The 27,956-nt window shown below is 44.6% G+C and overlaps 2 protein-coding genes across 2 annotated transcripts; both read right to left on the bottom strand.

Moving 5' to 3' along the window:
• Positions 1-1,950: 1,950 nt before the first annotated feature.
• On the bottom strand, positions 1,951-8,031 carry LOC127203128 (CD209 antigen-like protein E). Its single transcript, XM_051161929.1, has 6 exons — positions 7,940-8,031; positions 7,206-7,295; positions 6,813-6,905; positions 6,268-6,419; positions 4,642-4,751; positions 1,951-2,566 (listed from the first exon to the last, which is right to left on the bottom strand). Exons 1-6 carry the CDS (start codon positions 7,965-7,967, stop codon positions 2,416-2,418), a joined length of 624 nt encoding a protein of 207 aa, XP_051017886.1. The 5' UTR covers positions 7,968-8,031; the 3' UTR covers positions 1,951-2,415.
• A 10,964-nt stretch (positions 8,032-18,995) lies between these two features.
• On the bottom strand, positions 18,996-25,830 carry LOC127203319 (CD209 antigen-like protein D). The gene is made up of 7 exons (XM_051162102.1): positions 25,695-25,830; positions 25,107-25,220; positions 24,742-24,831; positions 23,897-23,971; positions 23,127-23,278; positions 20,577-20,686; positions 18,996-19,149 (listed from the first exon to the last, which is right to left on the bottom strand). The coding sequence occupies exons 1-7, from the start codon at positions 25,828-25,830 to the stop codon at positions 18,996-18,998; spliced, it is 831 nt and encodes a 276-aa protein (XP_051018059.1).
• Between the last annotated feature and the right edge of the window lie 2,126 nt (positions 25,831-27,956).

Raw genomic sequence — 27,956 nt, 5'->3', positions numbered from 1 at the left:
TGTCCTCTTGTCTGGAAGTCTTAGCTTTTGTTTTTTAGACAGAGTCTCTTCCTGAACCTGGACTGCCTGCCCAGCAAGTCTCAAGTGTCTCTGCCTCTGCCTCTCCAGTTCTGGCATTATAGGCCAGAATCTCTCTGCACATCTGCACAGGTTTTCATGTGGATGTTGAAGATCCAAATCCAGGTCCTCATGGTAGAGCAATGAGCATTTTACCCACATCACCTTTCCTTGGATCTTCTCTTCTTATCCCATGAAGAAACACAGTCAAGGGCCTGAGGGCACTGACAGCTGCTCTGAGGAAGAAGGTTAGAGGCTGCTGTGCTAGGGGGACAGAATTTCCATAACAGGCACAAATAACAAAGACACTCATGTTACTCAGGATTGTAGACCAAGAGTATCTATATCTATATTTATCTATCTCAATCTCTCTCTGTGTATGTATGTATGTATGTATGTATGTATGTATGTATGTATGTATGTATTCATGCATGCATATATGTATTACACAGGGAGGGAAACAGGCATATAATAGGATCACAAGCCCAGGAGTGGTGGTCTGATGAAATTCACAGTCACTTGCTAAGGAGTTTTAGAACAGAGTTTCATAGCTACCTCATGTTGGCCCAACATCCCTGGATTGTTACTTTCTCTCAATTTACTTAGGAAGTGAAGCAGCAGTGGACAGACAGAAATGGTGAAGGAAACTCCATGTAGCACAGTAAAGTTGGTAAAGGGGGGTTACAGACAGCCACTACCACCACTACAACTCCCAGGAGCCAGAGAAATACCTTCCTTGGATTGAGACATACCTGGGTCTACCATGCCGTCAACATGGGAGGGCAGAAGTAGGGAATTCACACATCAGCTGCTACCATCATTGGGTAACTGAGGAGATTGGTTCCCTGGTGCTTCCGTTTATAGGACAAGATATAACACCTAGAGAAAGACCTCTAAGCTAAAGCATGCAGGTGAGGTGCATGGAAGAAAGCATGCAAGGACTGCGTGCAGTTTCTTTATATATATTAGCAATCACACATGTGTTCTGCATAGTCTGGAGAACGATCTACTATAGCCATACCCTCCTTTATCATGTGTATAGGTTGTTTTGTATGTATGTCTGCCCCGTGCATGTACCCTCAGAGGCCAGAAGACGGCATCAGATTCTCAGACAGTTTTGGGAGGTCATGTGGGCACTGGGAATTGAAAGCAGATCTCCTGTAAAAAGCAGCCAGTATTCTTAACTACTGAGCCAACTTTCCATCTCTCAGACCCTTTCAGTTTTGAATGATTTTTATTAAGTACATAGCAAGCTAAAGTAAAATAATAAACAGCAAGTGGTGGGTAGATAAATAGATAACAAAACACCATCAAATTGGGCTCAAAGCATCAAACAGAAATCAAAGAGAGAAGCCCCTTTAGGTAGCCAGCTGGAGTTCCCAACACCAGGAGTCCTGGGAAGAACAGTGTTCCTTGAGTAAGGCTTCCAAGTAAAAAAACCACAAATAACAGTGGAAAGGCTATGTTCCCAAGTCAGGACTTACAAACACTCTGCAGAAACCGACTGAAGACATTTTATTAAGGAAGCCAGCTGGAACTCACACTTGGGTTTCCAGAAGCTCAAAGTGAAGGCCCCTCAGGCAAAAGAACAAATACCAATAGACAGAGACAATACCCTCAAATATGGGTGCTTGCAAAAGCCAGCAGAAACTGAATTCGGAAGTTGAGGCAGGCAGCTGGAGTTTTGTGTTGAGTTATCTCTCCATTCCTGTGCTTCCTATGGGTGAATTTCTGGCTTCTCTGTCCCACTGCAGGCACTTCCGTATTATGGGATTGAACAATAGTAACACTTAGTAGTGTCCACCTCCTAGCTGTTCTCAGTTATGTGTGTGTTTACCCTTAAGCTATTTGCTGATGTTTTCCCTCCCTGTTACACAGCTGGGTGAGGGGTCTTTGAAGGACACTTTGTGGTAAGGACACTTTGGTCTGAAGTGGTGTTATGGGTTTAACCTTAATTCCAAAGCCAGATTTTCTGTGGGCTCAAACAGTATGTGACAATTTACCAACATAATGCATATTATAATGATACATGATAATGTAAACCCTCTGACTTCAACAAGGAAGACGGGAGGTGAATGGAACACACTAAAACCATCGGTGCACCCCATGGGACTTTAATATAGTTAAATCCAATGGGAGAACCACAACTATGCCAGTAGGAGTTTGGAGACATCAAATGAAGGACATCAGTGGTCCAGCACCATAGTGACTAACAAAGGAGACTGATGAGTCCCAGAGAGATAATACTAAGATCTCCATGCCCATAGACAGGGAGAAAGAACTGGGAAAAGTATGAGTGAAAGTCCACTGCCCAATGGGGATGTTTAGGGTGTGGAAACTGCAGAGAGGATCTGGTCATCACTTGCTGGAACAGGAAGTTGCAGATTTTTTGCAGATCCAGAGTTTCAGGTTGTCACAGCTGGCGTCATTCCAGCCATTGTCCCTGAATTCCACACAGTCTTGTCCCCCAATGTTGTTGGGCTGTCCTTCATTCCAATACTTCTCAAGGCTGCAAAAACCATTCACAATTATGCAAAACAGACACATGAAAAACCAGTACCATTCTTATATATGAAAGACAACCACACCAAGAAAGATATCAAAGAGACAACCCTATTCACAATAGTCTAAAAGTTTCTTGGAATAAACCCAATCAAAGAAGTTAAAGGCCTCTACAATGAAAACTTTAAAACCCAGAAACAAACAAACAAGTACATAGAATGATGGAGAGACCGGCCACACTCAGGGTTAACATTATGAAAAGGCCACTCTAACAATAACAACCTACAGATTTAGTACAATCTTCAAAATGCCAATGCAGTTCTTCATGGAAATAAGTCTTAAATTTTATATGGGAACTAAAAGACTCAGGACAGCCAAAATCATCCTGAACATTGAAAATGCTGTTGAAGGTATCAGCACCCTTCATTTCAAGTCATACTACAGAGATAGAGTAATAAAAAATAACATAGTTACTAGCATAAGGACGAAAACATTGATTGATGGAATAGAACTGAAGACTCAGATAAAATTCACTTCTAAAGCCACCTGATTTTTTTTAAACAAGGCACAAATAATGCACATTAAAAAAAAAAAAGAACTGCATCCACAATGTTACCTACACCCTTTGAACCCTCTTTTGTAGCTTCTGGAAATTGAACGCTTTCATAGCTTCCTTGCATATGTGTGGCAGACATGCCCTGGATGGGACCTCATAATATTCTCATGCCACTTTCACTTTTACTTTTGTCTCCCATGCTTGAGAAAAGTTGTCTTACAGAGGCCGTGGCTATAAGATACATCTATCTAATGTAAACATCCCACTCCCAGTCATCTCCTTCCCTGGACTCTTGTACTCTGGGTCAGTCAACACACACAAGCTCAGGGCTAGATAACAAACAACAAGGACAATATCTACACTCCAGAACTTTCCACTTATCTACATCTAATCTGGCTTACCCAGTCTTGCCTGCTCCTTCCCCTGACAACTACTGGCTGATATTCCCCACATGTGATGAATATTCCTTCTCTTAGGAGAATCTGTGAGCATAACACACTATCTTTTCATGTATGCATCCATGTGTGTTTATGATGGATACATGCATGTATGTGCATGTGTGTGATGTGTGTGTATGTGTGAGTGCATGCATGTGTGATATGTCTGTATGTCCAGGCACATATGTTCATGCATATGATGTGTGTGTATGTATCTGTGTATGCATGAGTGTGTGATGAGTGTGTTTGTGCACATGCCTGAATGCATATATGTGTATATAAAATGTAAATATATATATATATATATATGTGTGTGTGTGTGTGTGTGTGTGTGTGTGTAGGCCAGAGGTGAACCTCACTTATCATCTTTCAGGAGTCTTCAGTAACCATTCATCTTTTCTTCTGAAGCAGGGTTTCCTACTGGCTTGGAACCACCAGGCTAGGCTAGTGATCATGCGAGTCCCAGCAGTTCGCCTTTCTCTGCCTCCGCTGACTTGGGATTATAAGCACACACCATCACGTCGAGCTTAAAAACAAACACATAAGTCTGGTGTGGTGGCACAGGTCTGTAATATCAGTACTCTGGGAGGCAGAGACAGGTGGATCACTGTGAGTTTGAGGTCAGCCTGGTCTTCAAAGTAAGTCCAGGACAGTCAAGGCTACACAGAGAAACCCTGTCTCAAAAACCAAAAACCAACCAACCAACCACCCATGAATTCAAGAGATCAAACTTTGTTTCTTCTTAGCAGTTGGCTGACTGAGCCATCTCCTCAGTCTAACATGCTACCTTTTTAAATGCTGTAACCCCTTGACCCTGTGACTGTACTTATGAAGTTATCTATGACTCTGCTTCATTTAGAGTACCTACACAGGCTACAGCCTACTCCTTCAGCACCAATGGTGGGACCTGAGCACTTCTTTCTTGTCCAAACACCAGGTCCTCCTTCCTCTATCCGTGAATGTTATCGACTCTTATGTCTAGAGGGCCAGTCAAGGTGGTGGCAGATGCAGGGGAACTAGATGGGCGGTACAAGTCAGACAGAGTCCCTTTCCTCCCATTCTTTAGGCTACTCCCTTTCCTGGGACTACCTGTTTGATAGAGGTGAGCCATCCAGCCAGTACCATGAGCCTTCCTTGTTCAGATCTGACAGTCCCATCCAGGCATAGCCATTTTTCTTGGAAGTCTGCTGCAGGAAACTCTGGATGGGAGAGAAAGGGTCAGGAAGCAACTTTCCTCTTATTCCCTCACTTGTGTTCGTCTTTTTCCACCAAACCTTAAGTTCATCAGTGGATTCCAAAAGTTTATATTTTTGGTAAATCAATGAATTTAGTTAGGGCTTCTCATAGGCGATGGGTCCCTTACAGGAACATGGGCACCTTAACAGTGGCTGCATCAGTAAAGAAAGTGTTTTCCCGTCCCTCAGCAACTGCAACTGCCTATAAATTCTTGAGAAGGGGTGTGGCCTTGGTATGTTCCCACTCCTAATACTAGTAACTGCCTATCAATCCTCAGGGAGAGGTAGGCAGGATTCATTATTTGACAGCATTATTTGTAGGCTATGGAATCTGGAAAATGTGTCTTAGATGGAGGAATTAGACAACGATGGCAGTGTCTTGTCTTTGGTCCCCCCTTTCTCTGTCTTTTTGTTCCTGGCTGTCATGAGAGGCAGGAGGCTTTCCTCTCCTGTGCCTTCATACTGTGTTTCTGCCTTGCTGCAGACATAAAAGCAATGGATTCAGTTTACCTTGGACTGAATCCTCTGAACTTTAAGACATGCTTTTCCTCCTGGAGCAGATTTCAGATATTTTGTCACAGCAAGGGAAAAGCTATCGTGCTCCCCAATCTCTTGGCAGCAGATTCTGGTTAAAATCTGATTTAAAATCCTTTATATTTCTAGCACACCAGTCATAAGTCCCCAGATGTCTCAGAAGTTCATTTTTTCTTTGACACAGGTCTCATGGCATAAAACTCATGTAGCCGAGGATGGCATTAAACTGAGCTTCCTGCCTTCACCTCCCAAGGGCTAGGATGACAGGTCTTCATTCTCACTTGGCTTATGTGGCACTGAGGATTGATTTCAGGGCTTTATACATGCTAGGCAAGGACTCTCCTGGCTGACCTCCACCCTCAGCCTGATGTTCTCAGAAGTCCTGAATCGTTTGCATACCTGTGTCCTATGGGCAGATGTGCTTAAACTTACACTGATAGTGTGCACAGCTGGCCACCCATGACCTGCACTTGATAACACTACATGTTTCTGTGTCTTATGCGTTCTGAGTATGTCCATATAAATTTACTCAAGGCCAGTTATGCTGAAGCCAGATTACATCAGTTTACGACTGTAGGTCATGCATGTGATGACATCTTTCCAGGCCTTCATTGAGTGACACCTCATTGCTCACTTGAAATCAACCCTGGTGAAAACATTTACATCAAAGAAACCATAAACCCGACTAATAAGGATTAAAAGAACCCTGTCAAACAGACTGTTATGCCCTGGCCAGCACACTCGCATTTAAATGTTCCCCACAGTATTCATCCATGTTGGAAACTAGTGTATACCTATTTCCAAGGTTCCTGGGAACTTTCTTTCCACCCTTTCCAAGTGGACTCAGTAGTCTATTTTTTTTTTAGAAGATGCCCTATAAATAACCATCTCTGCTCTAGTTTGCCAGTCTCCAGAAGAATGTACCAGGACAGTGAGGCAGTCACACCTGCTCCTCATGACTTTTGACGATGACTAGTTGGGCCTCCATTTCCTGGCAGGCAGTGATGGCATTGTGCCAGTCCCGTTGTGACTTGGAGAAGAAGTAACAGTTTCCATCGAAGAATGTCCAATCCCAAGGGCAGCGGCGACAGAGGCTATCTGTTGGTGAGGATAGATCAGGTTGGACACATACTTGAATCTTTTTTGTTCCTATGTTTGTCCAGGGTCAAGACCTCCAGAATGAGAATCCTTCCTTGACACAGCATCTGGCCGAGCCATTTTTCTATCTCCACTCCCTAAGCCCTTTCTCCATTCCAAGAGAACCCAGGCTATCTGGACCCATCTTTTCCACAGATGACTGGTTTAGCTGAGTGCCTACTACGTGCAAGGCCCCCATTGACCACCACATGGCTTCTTCATTTTTTTTTAAAATCACTATTCCCAGTTCACAGACAAGGAAGTGGAAGCTCAGAGATGGCCAGCACTGAGAACAACGTGACCCCACATGAAGGCCCCCTCAGGCACAGGGACACTTTGATTTTTCTCACTCACCAATGTTGGACTTCATCTGGCTCAGGTCCTGGTACATTTTCTCCTGCTTTGTTTTTTCTTCTTGCATTTCTTCTGAGCTTGGGATCTTGAAAACTTGATGGGAAAAAATACAATTATTAAACATCTACCATGTGCCATATGTTGTACAGACACATATTTGATACCCAGTGTGCTATTTTTAAATCTCATTTAAAGATAAAAATCCTGATACCCATGAAACCTCTACTGCTTCTGTTCTCTTCTCAAACTGATGTAAAAGCAGAGAGTCTCGAAGAAGGTGCTAGCAGCTGATGAAGGACCCAATCCTATTGTCAACACCCCCTTTTTGTTAGGCTTTGATACCTGAGCTGAAAGGTCACCCAAAAGAGACTCAACCTCCAAGACGATCCTGACCTTGGATGACGATGGCCATCAGGAGTCCAGCAAAGAGAATGAGCAACAGCAGCTGCAGCAGCAAAGGAATGTGGCTTCTGTCCAGAAACCCTGCAAGGAGAAGGATGGACGATCTACTACCTGGCTCAGGGAACCTAGACATAGCATCTTCATATCAGAGTCCACACCCTTAGCTTCCATCTCCCCAGGAAAGAGTCCCAAAGTCGGTTTCCAGCCAGAGGTCCACATCTATAATCTTCTCCTTCCAAGGACACTAATATCCAAATCTGGAGTGTCCATATGCCTAGGATCCAGGTGTTGAGTCCCACTTCTTCACTTTCTTAGGACTTAGGAGACTCAACCTTGATAGTTGAGTCAACCTTCCCAGGACACAGGGACCCAGACCCAAGATTGCCACTTTCCTGGAGCCTAGGGTTTCAGAAGTCAGCCTTTATCCAGGGGTGCAGCTCTAGAAACCCCACCTCTCAGGGACCCAGGGATTTAGACACTCATTTTTCATATCCTAGGACCAAATTTCTGCTGGGAGATATCTACGCCCCATGCCAAAACCCTGCTATAGCTGGAAAACTGTTTGTTGGAATCCAAAGCTAATTATCAAATATCTGTTACCACCAGTTATCAGCTGTTCCTCTTCTAGGTGGGGAGAGTTTGGTCAGAATCTAGGTAGGCCAAACCGGAGCTGACCATCACCCAAATTACTTCCCCAAGTCCCAATACTTCTAGTGTATCCTTACCCAGAGATCCTATCTTCTGTGTCCTCATTTCTTTGGAGTCACAAATAGTAATTGCTGTTCCTTGGTGCCTAGAACTGCTTGGAATGATAGCTTTTATCTGCCACCCACTGTGTTTTACTCTTTGCAGCTATTCTTTCTAAGGAAGAGAAATGAGGAACTTGGTTCCAGCACCGGAAGAGGGTAGAGAAGGAGGAAGACTTTGACACAGTATAGCAGGGGCCTCAAATTCCAAGAATTTCAGAGGGGTTGGGTGTGTTATGGCCTCTATGGCAAAAGCATCTGGTTCACTTATGGTATGGCCAAGCTATAGGATGACTTTCATGAAAATAATAACTTGTTCATAGGGTATCAAGTCTCTTCTTGGTAGCCTGCTATCCTTCCTCTGAGTGCCGCCAGGCCTCCCCATCCAGGGGACGTGGTCAAATACGGGGCACCAGAATTCGTGTGAAAGTCAGACCCTGCTCTCCACTCAACTGTGGAGAATGTCCTGTCCATTGGCTAGATCTGGGTAGGGGTTTGAAGTTTACTGCACGTATTGTCCTTGGCTGGTGCCATAATTTGAGCAGGACCCCTGGGCCCAAATCTGCCCATCATAATGCTCTTCTTGATACCCTATGAGCATATACAGGAGGAGGAGGTCCCCCTCAGTCGCAGTCATAGGGGAGGGGAGTATGGGGAAAATGGGAGGGAGGGAGGAATGGGAGGATACAAGGGATAGGATGGCCATTGAGATGTAATATGAATAAATTAATAAAGTAAAAAAAGAAAATAATAACTCGTAATATAAAATAACTCTATTTTACATTTGTGTTTATATACAAGCTCTTGTGTGTGGATGCATGTATGTGCTTGTATATGTGAGTGCACATGCGTGTGCATGAATGTGATGTACGTGCTTACCATGTGGAAGCCAGATGGTAACTTCTGATGCCATTCTTCAAGTACTACCCATCTTTAAAATACGTATGGGTGGCTAGAGAGATGGCTTAGAAATTAATAGTGGTGCTGCTCTTCTAGAAGACCCGACTTCAGTTCTCAGAACCCACGTCTGGAAGCTCACAACCGCCTGTAACTAAGGTCCAGGGGATTTGACGCCCTCTTCTGGCCGCTTAAGGCATTGCACTCAAACATAGACACACATACACTTTTTTTAAAAAAGTCATTTAAAAAGCTTTACTAGTATATTCTAGTTACACATAATAATGAGTTTCATTAGAGTATTTGCATACATGTACACAGTGCATTTTCAAAAAGTTTTATTTTTAAGTGTGTGTGTGTGTGTGTGTGTGTGTGTGTGTGTGTGTGTGTGTGTGTGTGTGTGTGTGTAAATGCAGGAAACTGAGACCAGAGGTCTTAGATTGCCATGGAGCTGGAGTTACAGATTATTTTGAGCCATCTGACATGGGTACTGAGAACCTAACTTAAGTCCGCTGTAAGAGCACTACATGCTCTTAACTGCAAAGCCATGTCCAACCCACAATGTTTTTAAAAATCATATCCACCCATCACTTTCTCTTTTCTTCTTCTTGCCCATCCCCTCCCTCTTTCCAAATACCTTTTTCTACTTTCAAGGTATTTTTGTGTGTATGTGTGCTGGCATGCTCACGTGTATGTCTCCCTCCTCCCCCTCTCTCTTTCTCTCTTTCTCTCTCTCAGTGTGTGTGTGTGTGTGTGTGTGTGTGTGTGTGTGTGTGTGTGTCTAAGTTTCATTGGGATTTGCTTACAGGAGAAGAATAAGTCAGAGATTATTTTCAGGAGCATGGACATCTTATCAGTGGCTACTCCACTGAAGAAAATGTCTGTTCCTCATCAATATTTAACTGAATCCTGAGGGACACACAGACACACACTCAAGCGCTTACACACACACACACACACACACACACACACACACACACACACACACACACTGAAATAAAATGATTACCCAGATCCCCAGATCCCTAGTCAGGATTATGAATTATCTCTCACTTAACTTGGCAACTGGCAAGTCCCACAAATCTGCTGGTACTTTCTTCCTTAGTACTGGCATTACAAACCAATGCCACCACGCCTGATTTTTTTTTTTAATGTGGTTTTGGGAACTGAAGTCAGGACTTCATGCTTCTGAGGCAAGCATTTTTCTAGTGCAGCCTTTTCTCTAGCCCTAAATTTCCTCAGTCGTCCCAGAAAGCCCTGCCCTCTTACACCAGACTATATTGGTACTATAAATCATGGTGATCTCTGTTGACTGGGAAGCTGGGTTGAGTCATCGTTGTATTTCCTTAATGTATTGTTAATGGGTCAGCAAGATGGCTTAATGGGTAAACGTGCTTGCCACTAAGCCTTATGACTTGTGTTCAACACCGGAGACCCATATGGTGGAAGGAGAGAGTAAAATCCCATTAAGCAGTCCTCTGAGCTCCACCTACCTCCCAAAACCAAGTAAGTGTAATAACAATTAAAAATTACAACAGTACACAAAGTATTAGGATTCATCATGATATTTTGAAACATGATTTGTTTTTATTAATCCTCCCATCCCCTTTCCCCTCCTCTCTCCTCTCCTCTCTTCTTCCCCACTCCCTCCTCCCCTGAAGCTTTCTACTTCTGGTGGCCTCTGCTGTCAGGCCACAGGCTCTAATGCCATCATGTGCTTCCCCATACTTCTTCCTCTCCTCTCCTGGTCCTATTTCTAGTTTCACAGTCTACACCACACTCACAGTCACTTATACACATTAGATGTTGGGATCCACACATGTGAGAGAAATGCAGTATTTGTGTTCCAAAGTCTGATTAGCCTTGATATAATAAAATCCTGATCCGTGCACTATGCTGAAAATTTCATTTCTTACAGCAGAATAAAATTCCATTGCGTATATAAAGTATATTTTCATTATGCATCCATCTGTTGAGGGGCATTTAGGACAATCCCATCTCCTTGCTACAGTGACTAATGCAGCAATAACTATGGATGTGTACGGATTCCCATTAGTTCCTTTTCTAAAGTGCTTCATAGTCTCATTCATTTAACTGGTCTGACCCATGAAAAATTTTAAATTTTAAATTAATTTTATTTTATCATTTAAAACATTATTATTTAATTAATTTATTCAGCTTCCAACTCAATTGTTACCCCATCACTTGTATCCTCCCATTCCTCCCCCCATCCTGCTTTCACCCTATTCCCCTCCCTTAGGTCTAAGACTGAGGGAGACCTCCTCCCCCACTATTGGTCATAGGTTAACAAGTCTCATGTTGGTAGCCTGCTTATTCTTTCTGTGAGTGCCATCAGGCCTCCCCACCAAGGAGAGGTGGTCAAATATGGGGCACCAGAGTTCATGTCAGAGTCAGTAGTCCCTGCTCTCCACATAACTGTGGAGAATGTCCTGTCCATTGGGTAGATCAGAGAAGAGGTTTGATGTTTACTACTTGTATTGTCCTTGGTTAGTGCAATAGTTTGAGCAGACCCCCTGAGCCCTGATCCACCCATCATAATGTTCTTCTTGTAGGTTTCTAGGACCCTCTGGAACCTTCTATTTCCCTATCTCCTATATTTCTCTTACTTAGAATCCCAGTAGGATGTCCTCACATCTATCCCAAATCTCCTGGTAAGTGAAGACTTTTGTGGGACATGCCTTTTGGGCTATTGCCCAATTATAAGTGAGCATATACCATGTGAGTCTTTCTGCTTCTGGGTTAACTCACTCAGTCTGATCATCTCTAGTCCCATCCATTTGTCCACAAATTTTGGAAATTTCTTGTTTTTAATAGCTGAGTAGTATTCCATAGTGTAAATGTACCACAGTTTCTTTATCCATTCTTCAACTGAAGGACATGTAGGCTGTTTCCTGGTTCTGGCTGCTATGAACATGGTTGAACATATGTCCTTGTGTGATGGAGCATTTTCTGGGTATATTCCAAGGAGTGGAATAGCTGGGTCTTGAGAAAGCCCTATTCCCAGTTTTCCGAGAAAACGCCAGATAAATTTCCAAAGTGGTTGTACAAGTTTGCATTCCCACCAGCAATGAAGGAGTATTCCTCTTTCTCCACATCCTCACAAGCATGTGGTGTCACTTGAATTTTTGATCTTAGCCATTCTGATGTGACCGACCCAATTTACAGTTGGGCCACTCTGAGGTGCAACAAGGCCAGGTAATGGGCCCAAGGTCTCACAGTCAAAAGTGGTAGAGCAAGGAAGTGATAGGAGGCGCTTAAGAGGCTCCACTTCAGTAGGAGGAGGCAATTAATGGTTGCTAGGCAGAGGTGCTCGCAATGCCCTTCCCTACCTGAGGATTGATAGTTGCTAGTGGGAGGTGTACAGGTAGTTAATGTCTCCTGGGTGATGGAAAAACATTTTTTCAGTGGTATGGCCACTGATAAGGAAGGTGCTCAAGTTTCTGTAAGCAACTTCTTACTGCGTGTGAATGTTCTTGTGAACAATTCCAACTCAATGTGTTATGAAGAAAAGTACAATGGGATTGGTAAGAGTGGGGAGGGGACAGGATGGGGTAATGAGGGTGTGTGTGTGTGTGTGTGTGTGTGTGTGTGTGTGTGTGTGTATACAATAAAAATACACTACATAGCAGGGTGTAGTGGTGAACCACTTTAATCCCAGGACTCAGGAGGCAGAGGGAGGAAGGTCTCTGTGAGTTCAAGGTCACTCTAGTCTACATTGTGGGTTCCAGGACAGCCAGAGCTACATAATGAGACTCTGTCTTGAACAAATAAACAAAGACAAAATGCATTGTGTACACAACTGGAAAGGCACTGATAAAATCTACTATTTTGTACAATTAAAATATTAAGAAAGCATTAAAAAAAGAAAGCTATCCTAATGATGATGAATTTCTATTTCTTCTATTTCTAAAAGTCACAGGGTAAGGGGATGGAGGATAGGGCCAACTGTGTTGTACAGGACATGCGTTAAGGATGCAGTTGTGATGTGAGCTGGCACAGAAGCTCCTGTCACTCCAGCCTAGTCTCTGCTGTGGTATAAACACAGTAGGGGATCTGTAGGCCTTCTCACATATCTGTTATGGTAGTGACTGATACACAATTTTGAGCTTGCTGATGGAAATGACTCTTTAAAAACAGAGTTATGCAATGATACCTGTGTGGAGGAATGCTGAGTGGATGTATCAACCATCAATAAAGCGCTGTTTAGCCAATCAGCTGGGCAGAAGGACAGGAAGTGGAAGGCGGGGCTTGCTGGGGGAGGAAGAGCAAGTTTGGCAGTGGAGGAGAGAGATGGTTGACTGGGAAGAAAGATGACTTGGGGTATAAGTATTATATTATCAGTTTAGAGTAGTTTGTTTACTATAGTTTAGGAGAAGATTTGTATTAGTTTAGATTCTGCCCAGCGTTGTACTAGCAGCTTTAAAGTATACTTCAGACTCTGTATCTTTATTTAGCATCTTAGGCTGCACCGAGACATTTTTAAATGTAACACATCTGTTATTTTATACAGCTATTATACTGCAACAAAGATGTTTTAAAGTCCTGGGGAAAAATACTGGTTTGTTTCCACAGAATGCATTTTATCCAAAGAAAGTCCCATAATCTTAAGGAGGAAACAAAAGGCTGCCTAGACTTATTTAAAATAGTTCTATGTTGGAAAATCCCATGTGGCCATCAATAAGAGAATTGGAGAAAAATAGTGGTTGACAGAATGAAGACTACACAGCCACGGGAAAAAAAAATTCCTAATAAGGGCAACAGCATGTGCAGATGTTCAGAAATAAATACTCTAGGAGCTAGAGAGGTGACTTAGTTAGCAAACACAAGCACCTGTGTTCAAGCTTCACAATTTTTGTTTAAAAATCAAAGCCAGGCATGATGGTGAGTGTTTGTGATCCCAGTTCTAAGGAGGCACAGACAGTTAGCCAGCCTATCAATGGCAGACCCTATATAAATAGAAAAAGGTTTGTGTTTTGGGGGGGAGTGAAATGACTCAGTGTTTAAAGGCTCTTGTCATCAAGCTTGATGACCTGAGTTTGGTCCCCAGGACCCACTCCTGTACTGTGGTATGTACATACCCTTTCCCCCAGTAAATAAGTAATTGTAAAGATGTTTTTAAGAAAGTGAACAATATTATCAGAATGACAGCCTAGGTTGTCCTCTGGCTTCCATACACATGTACATACATGCAATCACACACACACACACATATATGTATCCCACACATGTGCACATATATGCACTCATGTATACACACCCATTAAAAGAAAATCAGATGAGTAGATTTACTTTTGTGCTAGCTAGCTGGCTAGTGCATGCATACATGTGTGTGTGCGTGTGTGTGTGTGTGTGTGCGCGTGTGATATGTGAGTATGTGAGAGTGTGTATGTACCAAATGAGTATCTTGGGGACATAGTCAAATGGTTTGTAAGTGCTGTTAGGTACTTGAGTGGGTTGGTTCAGGAAGGAAGTGATACAAAGTTGTCTTCCAGGAATGAGCTTTATTAAGACAAAGTTACTGCAGTGATGGGAGGCATGAGCCACACCCCATGTAGGGAGGTTAGAAAGTAACAGTTTATTATATCTTATAAAATAGGAATGAGCGGGTGTGGTGGCGCACGCCTTTAATCCCAGCACTTGGGAGGCAGAGGCAGGTGGATGGCTGTGAGTTCGAGGCTAGCCTGGTCTACAAAGTGAGTCCAGGACAGCCAAGGCTAACACAGAGAGACCCTGTCTCGAAAACAAAACAAAACAAAAAACATAAAATAGGAGTGGAGCCTCCAAAGAAGGGTGGAATTCTGTAAAACCTGGAGAGAAAGTGCATTAAGAAAGAACATGAGGGGGCTGGAGAAATAGCTCAGAGGTTAAGAGCACTGACTGCACCTCAAGAGGTCCTGAGTTCAATTCCTAGCAACCACATGGTGGCTCACAACCATCTATAATGTGATCTGATGCCCTCTTCTGGCATGTGGGCAGAGCAATGTATATATAATAATAAATAAATCTTTAAAAAAAAAAAAAGAAAGAACATGAAGTCAGAGATGGGTTGCCATCATGGACAGGATGGCAGGGAGGCCCAGAACCCATAACCACCTTCCATCATGTCAATGGGCATATTTGAAGATGGAAGGAAGTTTGGGGGTGCTTGAATGAATGTCAGCAGCATGAAAAAGTCTGAAGTTAAAGATGTGCTCTGAGGACCTAGTGGCATTGGGGACTGCCAAGGAACCATGTGGGTGTTGCCACCATGGCTTGGTCAGTGGTTCAAATAAGCATAGGCTAGTTCATTGTGTGGATTGAAGTGCCCAGAAGGAAGAAAATGAGAGAAAGAGAGAAACACAGAGCTGGGGGAAAGAGATATGCACCTCTTATTAAATGTTCTACAAGGTCAAATGAGAGAAATTTGAGATTATGGAGAATTGAAATGTTCCAGACAAGACTGTCATTGGCAGACTACTAGCTTCCACCGATTCAAAGGCTGAGGACATCGCCATATGCCACCTGAAATCTGTAGCGGAGGTCTCCCTGATTTTTCTGTAACCTGCCTATCCATGATCCCTACAAGCATGTTTGGCCAATACTTTGATTTATGGCTTTGTGATGTAACTGACAAAACATTATGTGGCCAACTAATAAAACCTTATGCAGCCACTTCCATGATGATAGGATACAGAAGCTGAGGAAACCTGACTGTGCGTTTCCAGGCCATTTACTCATGCTTGGCCCCAGAGTGAGCCAGATCTTATTTTTCTTGAGGGCATAATCCCCCTGTGGCTGAGGATCTGCACTGTCCCTCTCAAGTTTAGCCATCTTAAAAGTCTTGGGTAGTTGCTGACCAGTATATGTGTCTTTATCCCACTAATAAATTCATCTAACACCCCATAAAGCGGCTTAGAGGGTATGACACCTTCCCCACTACCGCTATACAAGTCCAAGAAAAGCAAGGTAGTAGGGGACGGAAGGAGAGTAGAGGTGCTCCAGGTGTGAGTCGCCTTTTGTAGTTGTGCAGAGAAGGAAGTGGAGGATAGAGAAAGAGCCATAAAGAGCACTGGCTGACTGGAAGCTCCAGCTTTCATACGATCCTGTGTGAGCCACCTTTGAAGCTGTAAGGTTGTTGCGACCCAAGGCAAAGAATTGGACCAGAGATACATGGTTTGAAGGGAGAGTGGAGTGCTGATGAAGAGAGAGAAGGCACTTCCGAGAGTAGGAGTGGCCAGAGAGCTGAGGGAAAAGCCCCTAAACTTCTCAGGAGCCTTTATAGCTCACTACACAGCTGCTGCTCTGTCACTTGTATCTCGGCATGCTGTTTGTAACCTGTAGCACGTGTGGTTAAGGACATCTAGTTTTTCTGCCAGTGGCTTGTTTTATGTGTCAATCTTGAGGTCCCTGCCTTTAGTCCCTACTTTCTGAAAGATCTCCCCTGTGGGGGTCAAGGGAACACTAAGGTGGATTGCCTTTGTGAGTGAGAAGTTTCTTTTTTTTTTTCCTTATACTTTTTATTTTTTAATTTATTCATATTACATTTCAACTGTTAGCCCATTCCTTGTATCCTCCCATTCCTCCCTCTCTCCCGCTTCCCTCTTACTCCCCTCCCCTATGACTGTGACTGAGGGGGACCTCCTCCCCCTGTATATGCTCATAGGGTATCAAGTCTCTTCTTGCTGACCTGTTATCCTTCCTCTGAGTGCCACCAGGCCTCCCTATCAAGGGGACGTGGTCAGAAATGGGGCCCCAGAGTTTGTATGAAAGTCAGACTGAGTGAGAAGTTTCTTAGCAGTTATTAATGCCAAGAGAATGCAGAGAGATAGAAGGCAATACAGGAGGGGCGGCAAGAGGAGTTGAGGAGTCAACTGCGTGGATAAGCAGACAACATGGTAGGGGCTCTAAGGAGAATTCAGGCACATGAATTAGAGTGGGGAGGTCATTTCTTCTAGCTCTCAGAGGATAGTGGAAGATTTGGTGGTTAGCCTGTCTCTGATTCCCCAGCCAGTGGCAAGGAAGGCAGAGAAGGCAGAGAATTCCAAGGCAGGAGGAGGATGTGTCCCTCCCACTAGTCCCCACGATGGCTTAGGCAGCCTGGCAACCTGAGATTTGTGAGCTTCTGATTCTCCTAGGGTCCAGGCACCTGGGTATTAGGAACACACAGACAAGTGGGAGTCTTGGCGTTCCCTAACAGCGGCTGTGGCTATGGCCTTGTGAATGATCTAGTCTAGACTCTACCAGCCCCTGCACAGTTCTTCAGCACAATCTCACGTGGGCCCGGTGGGTCTAGAACTTGGTTGTCCTGACCCATGAGTGCTGTACCAGAAAGAAGGCAGGACTTGGAGAGTCGGCTCCTTATATCATTATATCAAAGCGCAAACAGGCTGAATGCCACAGCTGTTTTAAAGGACGCTCAGAAGCTGGAAAACATGTTTATACTTGAGCCAAGAACTGGGAGATTCCCCTCCTCATGACCCAGCATGGAATATCCATGGCTAAAGGGAGTTGGGGTATTCACAACCCAGTGTCCTGTAGTCACCGCTTGATTGGAGGAGTTAGTCCCTGGGTGCATCCATCTGCAGCATGGGCTACGCCAACCAGGGAAGGTTCCCTGCTGTGGTGGTTACTATTGTCTACTCAACAAGATCGAAAATCACTGAGGAGATGAATCTCTGGAAGCTTCTAGATTTGGTTCATTGGGGTGGGAAAGCACATCCTATATATAGGCGGCACCATTTCATGATCTGTAGTTTCAGACTGAGGAAAAAAGAGAAAGTGAGCGGGGCACTGACATGCATCTCTGGTCTCTGAATACAGTTGCAATGCAGGCTGCCTCTCCTGCTGGGCCATGCTTTCACCCCTGCAATGGATCTACACTCTTAAACTGTGAGCCCAAGCAAGCCCTTCCCTCCTGAAGTTATTTTTCACAGGCATTTTTGTCACAGCAACAAAAAGGTAAGATGCAAGCTGAAAAGGCTCAGGGGTGTGTGGCTTTCATTAAGCAGTTGGCTGAGGCAGGAATAGTCACCATGGACAGCTCCCACTGGTGCTGACAGGAGCTGGTGCCATTTTCTCTCCAGCTCTCCATAGCCCCAGGGCAGGAAGGAGGGGCTGACTGCCCTGAGGTGGGAAGGAGGACTGGCAGCAAGCCACTTTAAATTTTAGTAGCTCCTCAAATTATGGCACCAGCCAAGGAAAATACAGGCAGTAAACTTTGAACCCCTACCCAGACTAGCCGATGGACAGGACATTCTCCACCGTTAAGTGGAGAAGGAGATCTGACTTTCACACAAACTCTGGTGCCCCATATTTGACCATGTCCCTTGGATGGGGATGCCTGGTGGCACTCAGAGGAAGGATAATAGGTCACCAAGAAGAGACTTGATACCCTATGAGCATATACAGGGGCAGGAGGTCCCCCTCAGTCACGACATAGGGGAGGGGAATAGGGGGGAAGCAGGAGGGAGGGAGGAATGGGAGGATACAAGGGATGGGCTAACAACTGAGATGTAATATGAATAAATTAATAATAAAAAAAGGAAAAAATAAAATTTAGTAGCTCACTACTGAAGGGCTACATAGCTCTTGGGAGTTGTGGTAGTGTTAGGCACTCTGGGTAGAAGGACTGGGGAAGGGGGCTGTGGGCTCCCTGCAGCTTGGGGAAGGTATCCTGTCATCGAGTTAGGTGGGGACAGCAGGCCATTGAGGCAGCAGAGGCAGTGGAGAGATCTCTACATGAATGTGTGTGTGAGTGTGTGTGATTGTGTGTGTGTATGTGATTTTGTGTGTGTGCCTTGGTGGCAGCAGTGGTGGCCCCAGCATCAGCATCATCATCATCATCATCAGTGACCTAGAGAGGCCTCAGTGGCAGTGGTGGAGGCCTGGTGGTGGTGTCAATGACCTCAGTGGCAGAGGTCTGGGAGGCCACAACTGAGGAGGCGGTGGCCTTTGATCTGGCCACCGCTCCTGCGGCAGAATCCCTACACATAGGAGATGAGGACACTGACAGAAAAGAGTGAGTGCTTTTTTATTAACATCCTGCTGTCAACAGAGAGATAAAAGAAACAGCACAGACGTGAGCCACGTTCATTCACTCGGCGTAGTTTGGATCGCAAGAGTGGAGACAAACTGGTTTTCATTTGGTAGTGCATGGTGAGGTTGACGCCTTCTTGCAGATCCAGAAAATTACAGCATCACAGTTGAAGTCATTCCAGCCATCTCCAGAGAACTCTGCACAATCTTCGTCACCGACGTTGTTTGGCTCCCCTTTATTCCAATACTGTGTAAAGCTGCAAAGCCAGTTGTGACAGTTTTAATTGTCAACTTGACACAATCTAGATTCACTGGAGAACAGAGTTCTCAATGAAGCGTTGTCTATGTCAGGCTGCCCTGTTAATGTCTGAGAGAAGACGTGTAGCCATCCTCTCTCGCTCTGTTCTTGACGGTGGATGTGACCAGCTGTTTCAAGTTCCTACCTTGACTTCCTTGCAAGAATGGATGGAGTGCTGGCTAGTTATGCCAACTAGACATAGGCTAAAGTCATTAGAGAGGAGGGAGCTTTAGTTGAGAGAATGTCTCCAAAAGATTAGTTTGTGGGAAAGCCTGTAGGACATTTTATTAATCTGTGATGGATGTGGAAGGCCCAGCCCATTGTGGGTAGGAACACTCTTGGACTGGTGGTCCTGAGTTCTGTAAGAAAGCAGGCCAAGTAAACCATGGGAAGCAAGCCAGTGAAAAGCACCCCTCTATGGCCACTAGAGCTCCTAACTATAGGTCCCCACCCTGTTTGAGTTCCTGTCCTGACTTCCTTCAGTGATGGACTACATCTAAGGAAGTGTAAGCCGAATAAACCCTTTCCTCCCTAGCTTGCTTTGGTCATGGTGTTTTATCACAGCAATAAGACAGACTAGAACCTGAACCTATGAGCCAAATAACCCTTTGTTTCCTTAAAGTTGCTTTTGCCAGGATAGTGATCACAGTACCAAAACCCAACCTCCTAAACAACATCCCCAACACACAACAGAAAACTAGCACACCAGTCTACAGAATATTAAACTGTCCCAGTGGCATACAACAAACCACACTTTTAGCTTCTGGAAGCTTGATGCCCTCATGCCTCCCTAGATGCACGTGCCATCCCTTACTTCTCCACCTGCTCCCCTCCCTTCCTTTCATCTTTTTTATTTTTATTTTTATTTTTTAAAATAAGGTCTTGTGTAGCCCAGACTGGTTTCAAACCCACAATGTAGCCAAGAGTGAACTCAAACATCTGGTTCTCCTGTCTCTATCTCCTAATTTATGGGATATAGGCCTATAGCACCACACTTGGTATACATGGTGCTAAGGACAGAACCAGGGCTTTATGCATGTCAGGCAACCACTCAGTCAACAGCTACATATCCAGCCTAACTAATTGTTTTATGGTAACAGTCCTCTTCATCACCAGTGGCCTTATTTTATTTTCTATTTTTCGATTATTACCTTACATTAAAACTAATACCCACCAGAGGGAAGTTTCTCTCTCTGATTTAATAGTAAGATTCGCTGCTATTCTGTCTGTGCATGGGTTAGGAAGACCACTCTCCATTTAGAAGGTGTGGGCATCTATTTCTAAAGGGTCAGGGAGAGGAGGATGGTCCCCCAAAGATGGCTCCAGTCAGAGAGTCAGAGACACCTGTGCTACTGTACAGAGTATACTTTTCATTTTTAGACCTACCTGGGTGACAGAGGTGATCCATCCACCCGGTGCCATGTGGCCTCACTATGCACGTCGGACAGCCCCATCCAGGTTGGTCCTCTAGCCTTAGAAGTCTGCTGCAGGAAGGTCTGGAGTGGGGTAGGAGGAGGTGGAGTGAAAGGAGGGGAGCCCTTTTTCTCCCCCAAACTCTTGCAGGAAGTTCTAGTTGCAACATGAGCTCCCACCCTTCTTCTCCACTGGGCCATGGGCACTTGTGGGTACCTAAGTGGTTTCAGCCATCTACATGTATCTATCTTATAGGCAGATGGACTATGGCACACAAATGCACTTAGCTGGCTTCCCTTTAGACACACTTAATAATGCTTCAAGGCTGTCTGTCTTGGGCATTCTGAGAATGCGTGCAGGAGTTCACTTGCGATTGGATTTAATGTGATGGGAACATTTGCACCAGTTCATGGTTGCTCAGGACACCTATCAGCCCTGTCCAGCTCTGCAATGGGTGACATCCCATTGATGAGGAGAAAAAACAAGGAGATGGGAAACACTATACATTAAGATAGGTTTTTTTGCATGTGCATACATGTGTGGTGTCTGTTCGTATATGTGTGCCCATATTTGTGGCATAGGTGAGTGTGGCTGCATGTGAAAATGGGGGTGGAGGTCAGAGGTTGGCATTTGGTATCTACTTCAATTGGCATCTACTGTTTTTTTGAGATAAGATTTCTCACCGGATCTGTAGTTCACCAAATCAGGTAGACTAGCTGCTCAGCAAGACTCAGGGATATTCCCTAGTGGAGGCATTAAGGGGGTGGTTCACTAGCTTGCAAAGTATCTAGAAGTGCTATGCAGGCTGCTAGGGGTGCATGGGTGCAACATCTGGTGGTGGCCAACTGCTTTATGCTTGCATTTAAGGCCTATTCCACAAGGGGAAATGCATTCCTGGCACTCTAAATCTGACCAAGAACCCACCCACAGTTGGGGATCTCATAGGCCTAGGTATGAAACTACTACTATACACAGTAAAACTGCCCTCTAAATACATGTCTCCATACTTCCAGATTAGTGCATATCTCAGACCTCATCAGAGAAGGTTTTTTGTTTAAGTGTGTGTGTGTGTGTGTGTGTGTGTGTGTGTGTGTGTGTAGTGGATAGAGGCTAAGACAGAATCTCATAACTTGCCAAATCACAGAGAACAACTGTCTGTGTAGTGCTCAGACCTAAATGGGACATATGTATCCTGAGTACTTTCAAGGCCCTGGGAACATCATGGAAGAAGGATCGGAAAGACTGTAAAAGACAGAGGCTGGGGAAGTCTTCTGGATGTAACAGGACTGCTGTGCCCATGAACTCACAACAGGTATGGTTACTGGCACAAGCTCTAGCTTGTAAGCATTGTAACACAGAGAGGGAAGATTTTTATGAGGTACTAGGAAAGTTAGTGGCTTCTAAGGGAGGGAGAGTCAGTTTTCTTTAAAACCAGCAGGCTGACTAAGCTTTAGGGTGGGCCATGTCCATTAGATATGGGAAACATAATTGTACTCAGTGAAATACACAAAAAGGAGGGGATGGGAAGTTGGGAGGGATGGGGAATGGATTCAGGAGGCATCAGAGGGAGAAGGAGGTGTGTAAGAATAGGAACAAAAATGCATTGTATGCATGCATAAAATATCAAATAATAAAAATGATATGTTTGAAAATATGGGCATGATAACTGGCTTCATATGTGTGTGTGTGCATGTGCACGTGTGTGTGTGTGTGTGGTGTATGTGCGTATGTGTGTGCAGGTGTTTGCAAACGTGAGTGCACATGCAGAGGAAATATATATTTGAAAATGTGGGCATGATAACTAGCTTTACGAGTGTGTGTGGAGATGTGTGTGTGTGTGTTGTGTATACATATGTGTCCAGGTGTTTTAAAACATGAGTGCACATGCAGAGACCACAGGAAAATATCAGGCATCCCACTGCATTGCTCTCCACTTAGTTCTCTTGAAAGAGGATTTCTTACTGGGCTTGGAGCTAGGCTGTCAGTTAGCAAGCCCTAGGGATCCTCCTGTCTGCAGGCCCCATCCCCTACATTGGGCTTAGGGACACCTGTGACCCATGATATTTTCCCCCCATGGATGCTGAGGATCCCTAACTCTGGTCTTCATGCCTGAGTTAGTGTGTAGGCACTTTTACACATTAGAACATCTTCCCAAGCTCATGATCAGCTTTCAAAATGTGGTTTCAAACTCGTCCTTGTGTTTGCAAGGACCTTCTTGACACATCTTCCTAGTTGTGGTCTAGCATAGCAGGACATCTACCCCTCGGTGAGGAAGGGATTTTACACTTCTCAGCACACAAAGGTGGTAATTACATCTCAGCTGTCCTCCCAGAGCATCCGGAATGTTTAAGTCCTGTGTGTGATCCTGCGGAGAGTATTCGGGGTCGCTCATCCGTAACTTTCTGTGTTCAAGTGGGAAAAGCGTCATCTTAATCATAGCCTTGTCGGGCAAATGGTCTCACTCTCAGGTGACCACAGCCAGGTGCATGTTCTAGAAAAGGATGGACCCCACCCCCAGTGTACCTGCTCCCCGTTAGTCTCTATGATGACCAACTGGGCCCCCAGTTCCTGGCAGGTTGTGAGGGAGTTGTGCCAGTTTCGTTGGGACTTGGAAAAGAAATAACAGTTTTCATGGAAGAACATCCAGTCCCTGGGGCAGGGTTGACAGAAACCATCTGTTGGGGGGAGCAGATCAGATGGACACACTTCGATGCTCACGTCCCCATTTCTCCAGAACAAGGGGCCCTTGCTCACCACTGCACTCTGGGGAGCCATTCCCCTTTGTGCTTCCTTGTCTGAGTATTCACCCCGGAGAATCTAGAAGACCTGAGCCCATCCTCTCCAGACATGGAGAAGAAGGGGCCAGAACTAATTTGACTGAGTGCCTACTGAATGCACAACCCCTGTTAACTTAGAGTGCCCATGGTATGGATAACCCTTGTTAATGCTGAATGCCTACTGTTTGTAGGACTCCTGTGAACACTGAGTACTTACTGTGTGCATAGCCCCCTGTGAACCTTGTATGCCTACTGTGTATACAACCCCTTTGAACACTGAATTCTGTGTGAATGGCTACTGTGAATTTTATCTATATTGCCCACAATTCCTGTGAACACTGAGTGCCTATTGTGCGCATGGCCCCTGTAAATACCAAACTCCATTCTCAGTGCTGCATCGTGATCTCAATTCCCAGAAAAGGAAACTGAGACTCAAAGAGGTCTAATGACTAAAGGAAATTGATTCTGCTCCTATGGAGACCTGAGGTCCCTAATCCCTGGTTTCTGGTCACTCACCATGAACTTTGGTCTTCAGCTGCCTGAGCTCCTGGTAGATTTTATTCTGAACCTGGGAGCTGGGGACCTTTGAGACTTAGGCAACAAAGAAAAAGAAATCTCTTAATTTATTAAGTACTTACTTTTTGAAAGGACCTATACCAGGTCCCTTGAAACATTGTGTCATTTGTTTTTGAAGCAGAGTCTCACTATTTTGTCAGTGATTTCTTCTATTCTTGGGCATACACCCTCATCCTATCTTAGTTTTACAAGTAGTTAGGATTTCAGGAACATGCTTCCACTTCAGTGTCTAGTAAGGTTCCTGCCTAACGTCTTTAAATATTCTCTCTCATCTATTTATCATCTATCTATCTATCTATCTATCTATCATCTATCTATCTAAAGTGTATGAGTCTTTGTATGTATGTATGTATGTATGTATGTATGTATGTATGTATGTATTACATGTGCTTGTCTTGTGCCTGAGGTATTTAGAAGAGGGTGTTAGATATCCTGGAACTGGAGTTATGGATGGCTGTGAGCCATGATGTGTATTCTGGAAACCAAACCGAGGTCCTCTGCAAGAACAGCAAGAGCTTTCAACTGCTAGGCCAATTCTCCCGTCCTTGGTTAATATTATTTAAAAGCTAGCAAACTAGACACCCAGAGAAGGGTGAACCATGAGGAGAAACCACAGCTCTTCTCTGAGACCTTTCCCTTCCCTCTTTTATACTGGAGAAGGGGAGGCGTCCCTGAGGAGTTTCTGGAAGCCACTGAAGGCTATGTTCCCAACTTGCACTCCCCATCTCACTCCCAGACAGGCCCTATGGCCAGGCCATGGAGCTGAGCCCTTCATTGTGCCTGACCTAGGACAAGAATGATCGTCAGGAGCCCAGTCAGGAACAGGAAGGAGAGCAGCTGCAGGACCAAGGAGTTGTGGCTCCGCTTCAGGTACTCTGCAGGACAGAAGGTAGTGCTGTTAGAGCCGTAGTGCACCTGCCTCAGTGTGGCAACAGGACAGACTTACTGCCACCATCTTCCTACTACAAGGACCCATGAGTCTGGACTCTCAGCCTCTACCTCCTTATGGTCCACGATTCCATCCCCCTCCCCCCCCCAGCCTCCATCTCCCCAGGACTGAGAAGTTTAGGGTCTTTCTTGACTCCAATTTCCCATGACCCACTTCTGGGGAGGGTTGCCCACTTTTCCTCAGCCCCTTAATCTGCTGTACCTGCTAAACGCTTGATGCCAAAATCTCGTCGTAATTCAGAGCTGACAACAGAATACCTGGTACCACTGATGAGACACTCTTCATCCTCTGGAGGAAAAGAGCACCAGTCAAAGCCTGGACAGGCTCAACTGCGAGCTGCCCCTCAGTTGTCCCAGGGCATCCTCACCTAGAGTTTACAGTTGCTGTATCTTTGATTCCATGGAGTCACTCATGGTCACTGCTATCTCTTAGTGCCTGGGACTGCCAGAGAGCACAGCTTTTATCTGTTGTCCCCTAGTGCCTACTTCCCGGATGTTCTGACAGGAAGAGGAAAAAGGAACTGGGCATGCGTGCAGAAAGCTACAGGGAGAAACCGAACCCCTGACATAGCTTGTCTGGTGCCAGATAATGTAAGAATTTTAGGGAGAGGTTTGGGAAGTTTTAAGGTGTGTGGCAGGAAGAGCTGGTCTATTACAGAGTACATCTGCTTTGCTAGGCCCTTTTCACTTGGGCTGAGGGTTGGAGAGCCATAACGCACGTCCCTAGTAGCTCTGCCCCCACTAGCTTGTGCTTTGCTGGCATGCAGACTCAACTGAGATTTCTGCTGACTTTGGTGTGCTGCTGGGATCACCACACTCCTATTAATGTAACGCTTGCTGCAGATATACTCATTTTTACCCCCTCTACGCTCTGCTATGTGATCTGCTCTCCGTTTCTGCACGGCCAGATTAAGTAACAGGCCCATAGTCACACAGCTATTTCATGGTGAGATGACTCTACAATCTTCGTTGTAAAACCAGGAGAAATCAAGTAGTCTCAAGGAAAAGCAAAACGTTTCCTAACCGTCAGCACGTATTGAATGAAAAAAAGGCTACATATTTTTGTTGCTCCCAAAAACTGGGAAACTCTTCAGGGACAGAAAGAAGCCCATGGAAGCTGGGAGATGGTTCTCTCCTTCCATGTGGGACCAGGAAGGGGGAGGTCAAATTCAGGCCAGCAGGATTGGAGGTGAGTGCCTTTATCTACCGAACCATCTTGCTGGCCCCCTTCCACTTTTTGAACCAGGTTGTCACTGAACCTTGAACTCATTGGTTTAGCTAGACTGGCTGTCCAGTGTGTCCCAAGAATCCTGTTTTTGCCTTCCCAGTACCGGGATTACAGATATAATCTTGCCATACCTGGATTTTCACATTGGGTCCAAACTCAATTCGTCATGCTGCGTGACAAGTTTTGGTAGTCAGTCATAGGGATGTTGGGTACAACACAGAGGTAGCAAAAAAATGGTTTTCAGAGGGCCTACACATGGCGATTTTTTTGAGCTGTGGTCATTTTAACACTCTACAATTTTGAAGCTCAGTTATTTATCATTCGTTCTAATTTTGATTCTGTTGTTCTGATAAATAACCCTGACAAAAAACAATTTAAGGGAGAAAGGGTTGATTTCACCTTATAATTCCACAAGGAACTCACTAGGCAGGGGCTCAGAAAACTATCATATTCTTGACTAACAGGGAGATAAATAAAATCATGCTAGATGGCTTGTTTGTACTTAGTATACTGTTTGCACTCTTATAGAGTGCAGGATTCCCTGACTATGGAATGTGCCACCCACTGTGAACTGGGCTTTTTCTTATCAATGACTTAATTTAATGCAACTACCCACAGACATGCCCAGAGATCAATGCAGTGTAGACAATCCTTTGTTGAAACTCTGTTCCTAGGTACTCCTAGGTTTGTCAAGTTAACAATCAAATCTAACCACCATGGATTTGCATAATCTTTAACACAAGCGTGTAGGCTCAATTTTCTTATCAATTATATTTTATTATGGACCTATTAAATGAGACTACCTCCTTAACAAATGGGTAACCCAAACAATCGAAAAAAGAATGTTAAAGAATACTATAATGAAACCTAAGGATATCAGTTCCGAAGAATGCTTCTCCTGGCGTAGTGAGCAGGATTTCAGCAGACCAGCAAGTCAACCAAAGTTGCTGCTGGAACCGGGAGCAGCAGCTGGAACCTCAAGCCTCAGCTGGAGTCCAAAGCCTTGGAACTTTCCCTGGAGCAGTTCTCTTTAGGAGCCTCTTGAAGTGCAGGGATGAACAGCCAAAAACCAAGTATATATATCCTCTCAGTCTGTTCCAGCATATCTTTCACCAAGCTCCCCCATGAAGTAGTTTGACATCTAAGTGGAAAACACACCCAGCTTTCTCACATCTAAGTGGTAAACATCCTGCCCTCTTCTCCATCCCACACTTGGGATAAAAACAGAAATAGGTTTATCTCCCCTTCACAGCCTTTTCCCCGCTTCTGAGAATGCCAGTTCTCATTTTGTAGTAGTTACAGATTTATAGCATTATGGCAAAATAAAATTTCCTAGATGTCTTTCACTCAGGAGCCTTTAATGTTGGTCTTTACATAGTAAAATGTGATAATAGTGGCAAATACATTGATATTGACTTCTATTTTTTCCTTTTTATTAATTCATTCATATTACATCTCAATTGTTATCCCATCCCTTGTATCCTCCCATTCCTCCCTCCCTCCCATTTTCCCCTTACTCCCCTCCCCTATGACTGTGACTGAGGGGACCTCCTCCCCCTGTATATACTCATAGGGTATCAAGTCTCTTCTTGGTAGCCTGATTCCCTTCCTCTGAGTGCCAGTAGGTCTCCCCATAATTGGGACGTGGTCAAATATGGGGCACCAGAGTTCATGTGAAAGTCAGTCCCCACTCTCCACTCAACTGTAGAGAATGTCCTGTCTGTTGGCTAGGTCTGGGTAGGAGTTCGATGTTTACTGCACGTATAGTCCTTGGCTGGTGCCATAGTTTGAGCAGAACCCTTGGACCCAGATCCGCTGTCATAA

Source organism: Acomys russatus, chromosome 19 (assembly GCF_903995435.1).
Source record: "Acomys russatus chromosome 19, mAcoRus1.1, whole genome shotgun sequence".
Lineage (NCBI taxonomy): Eukaryota > Metazoa > Chordata > Mammalia > Rodentia > Muridae > Acomys > Acomys russatus.
Note: the sequence above shows the minus strand (reverse complement) of the source record. Positions and strands in the feature narration are given on the sequence as shown.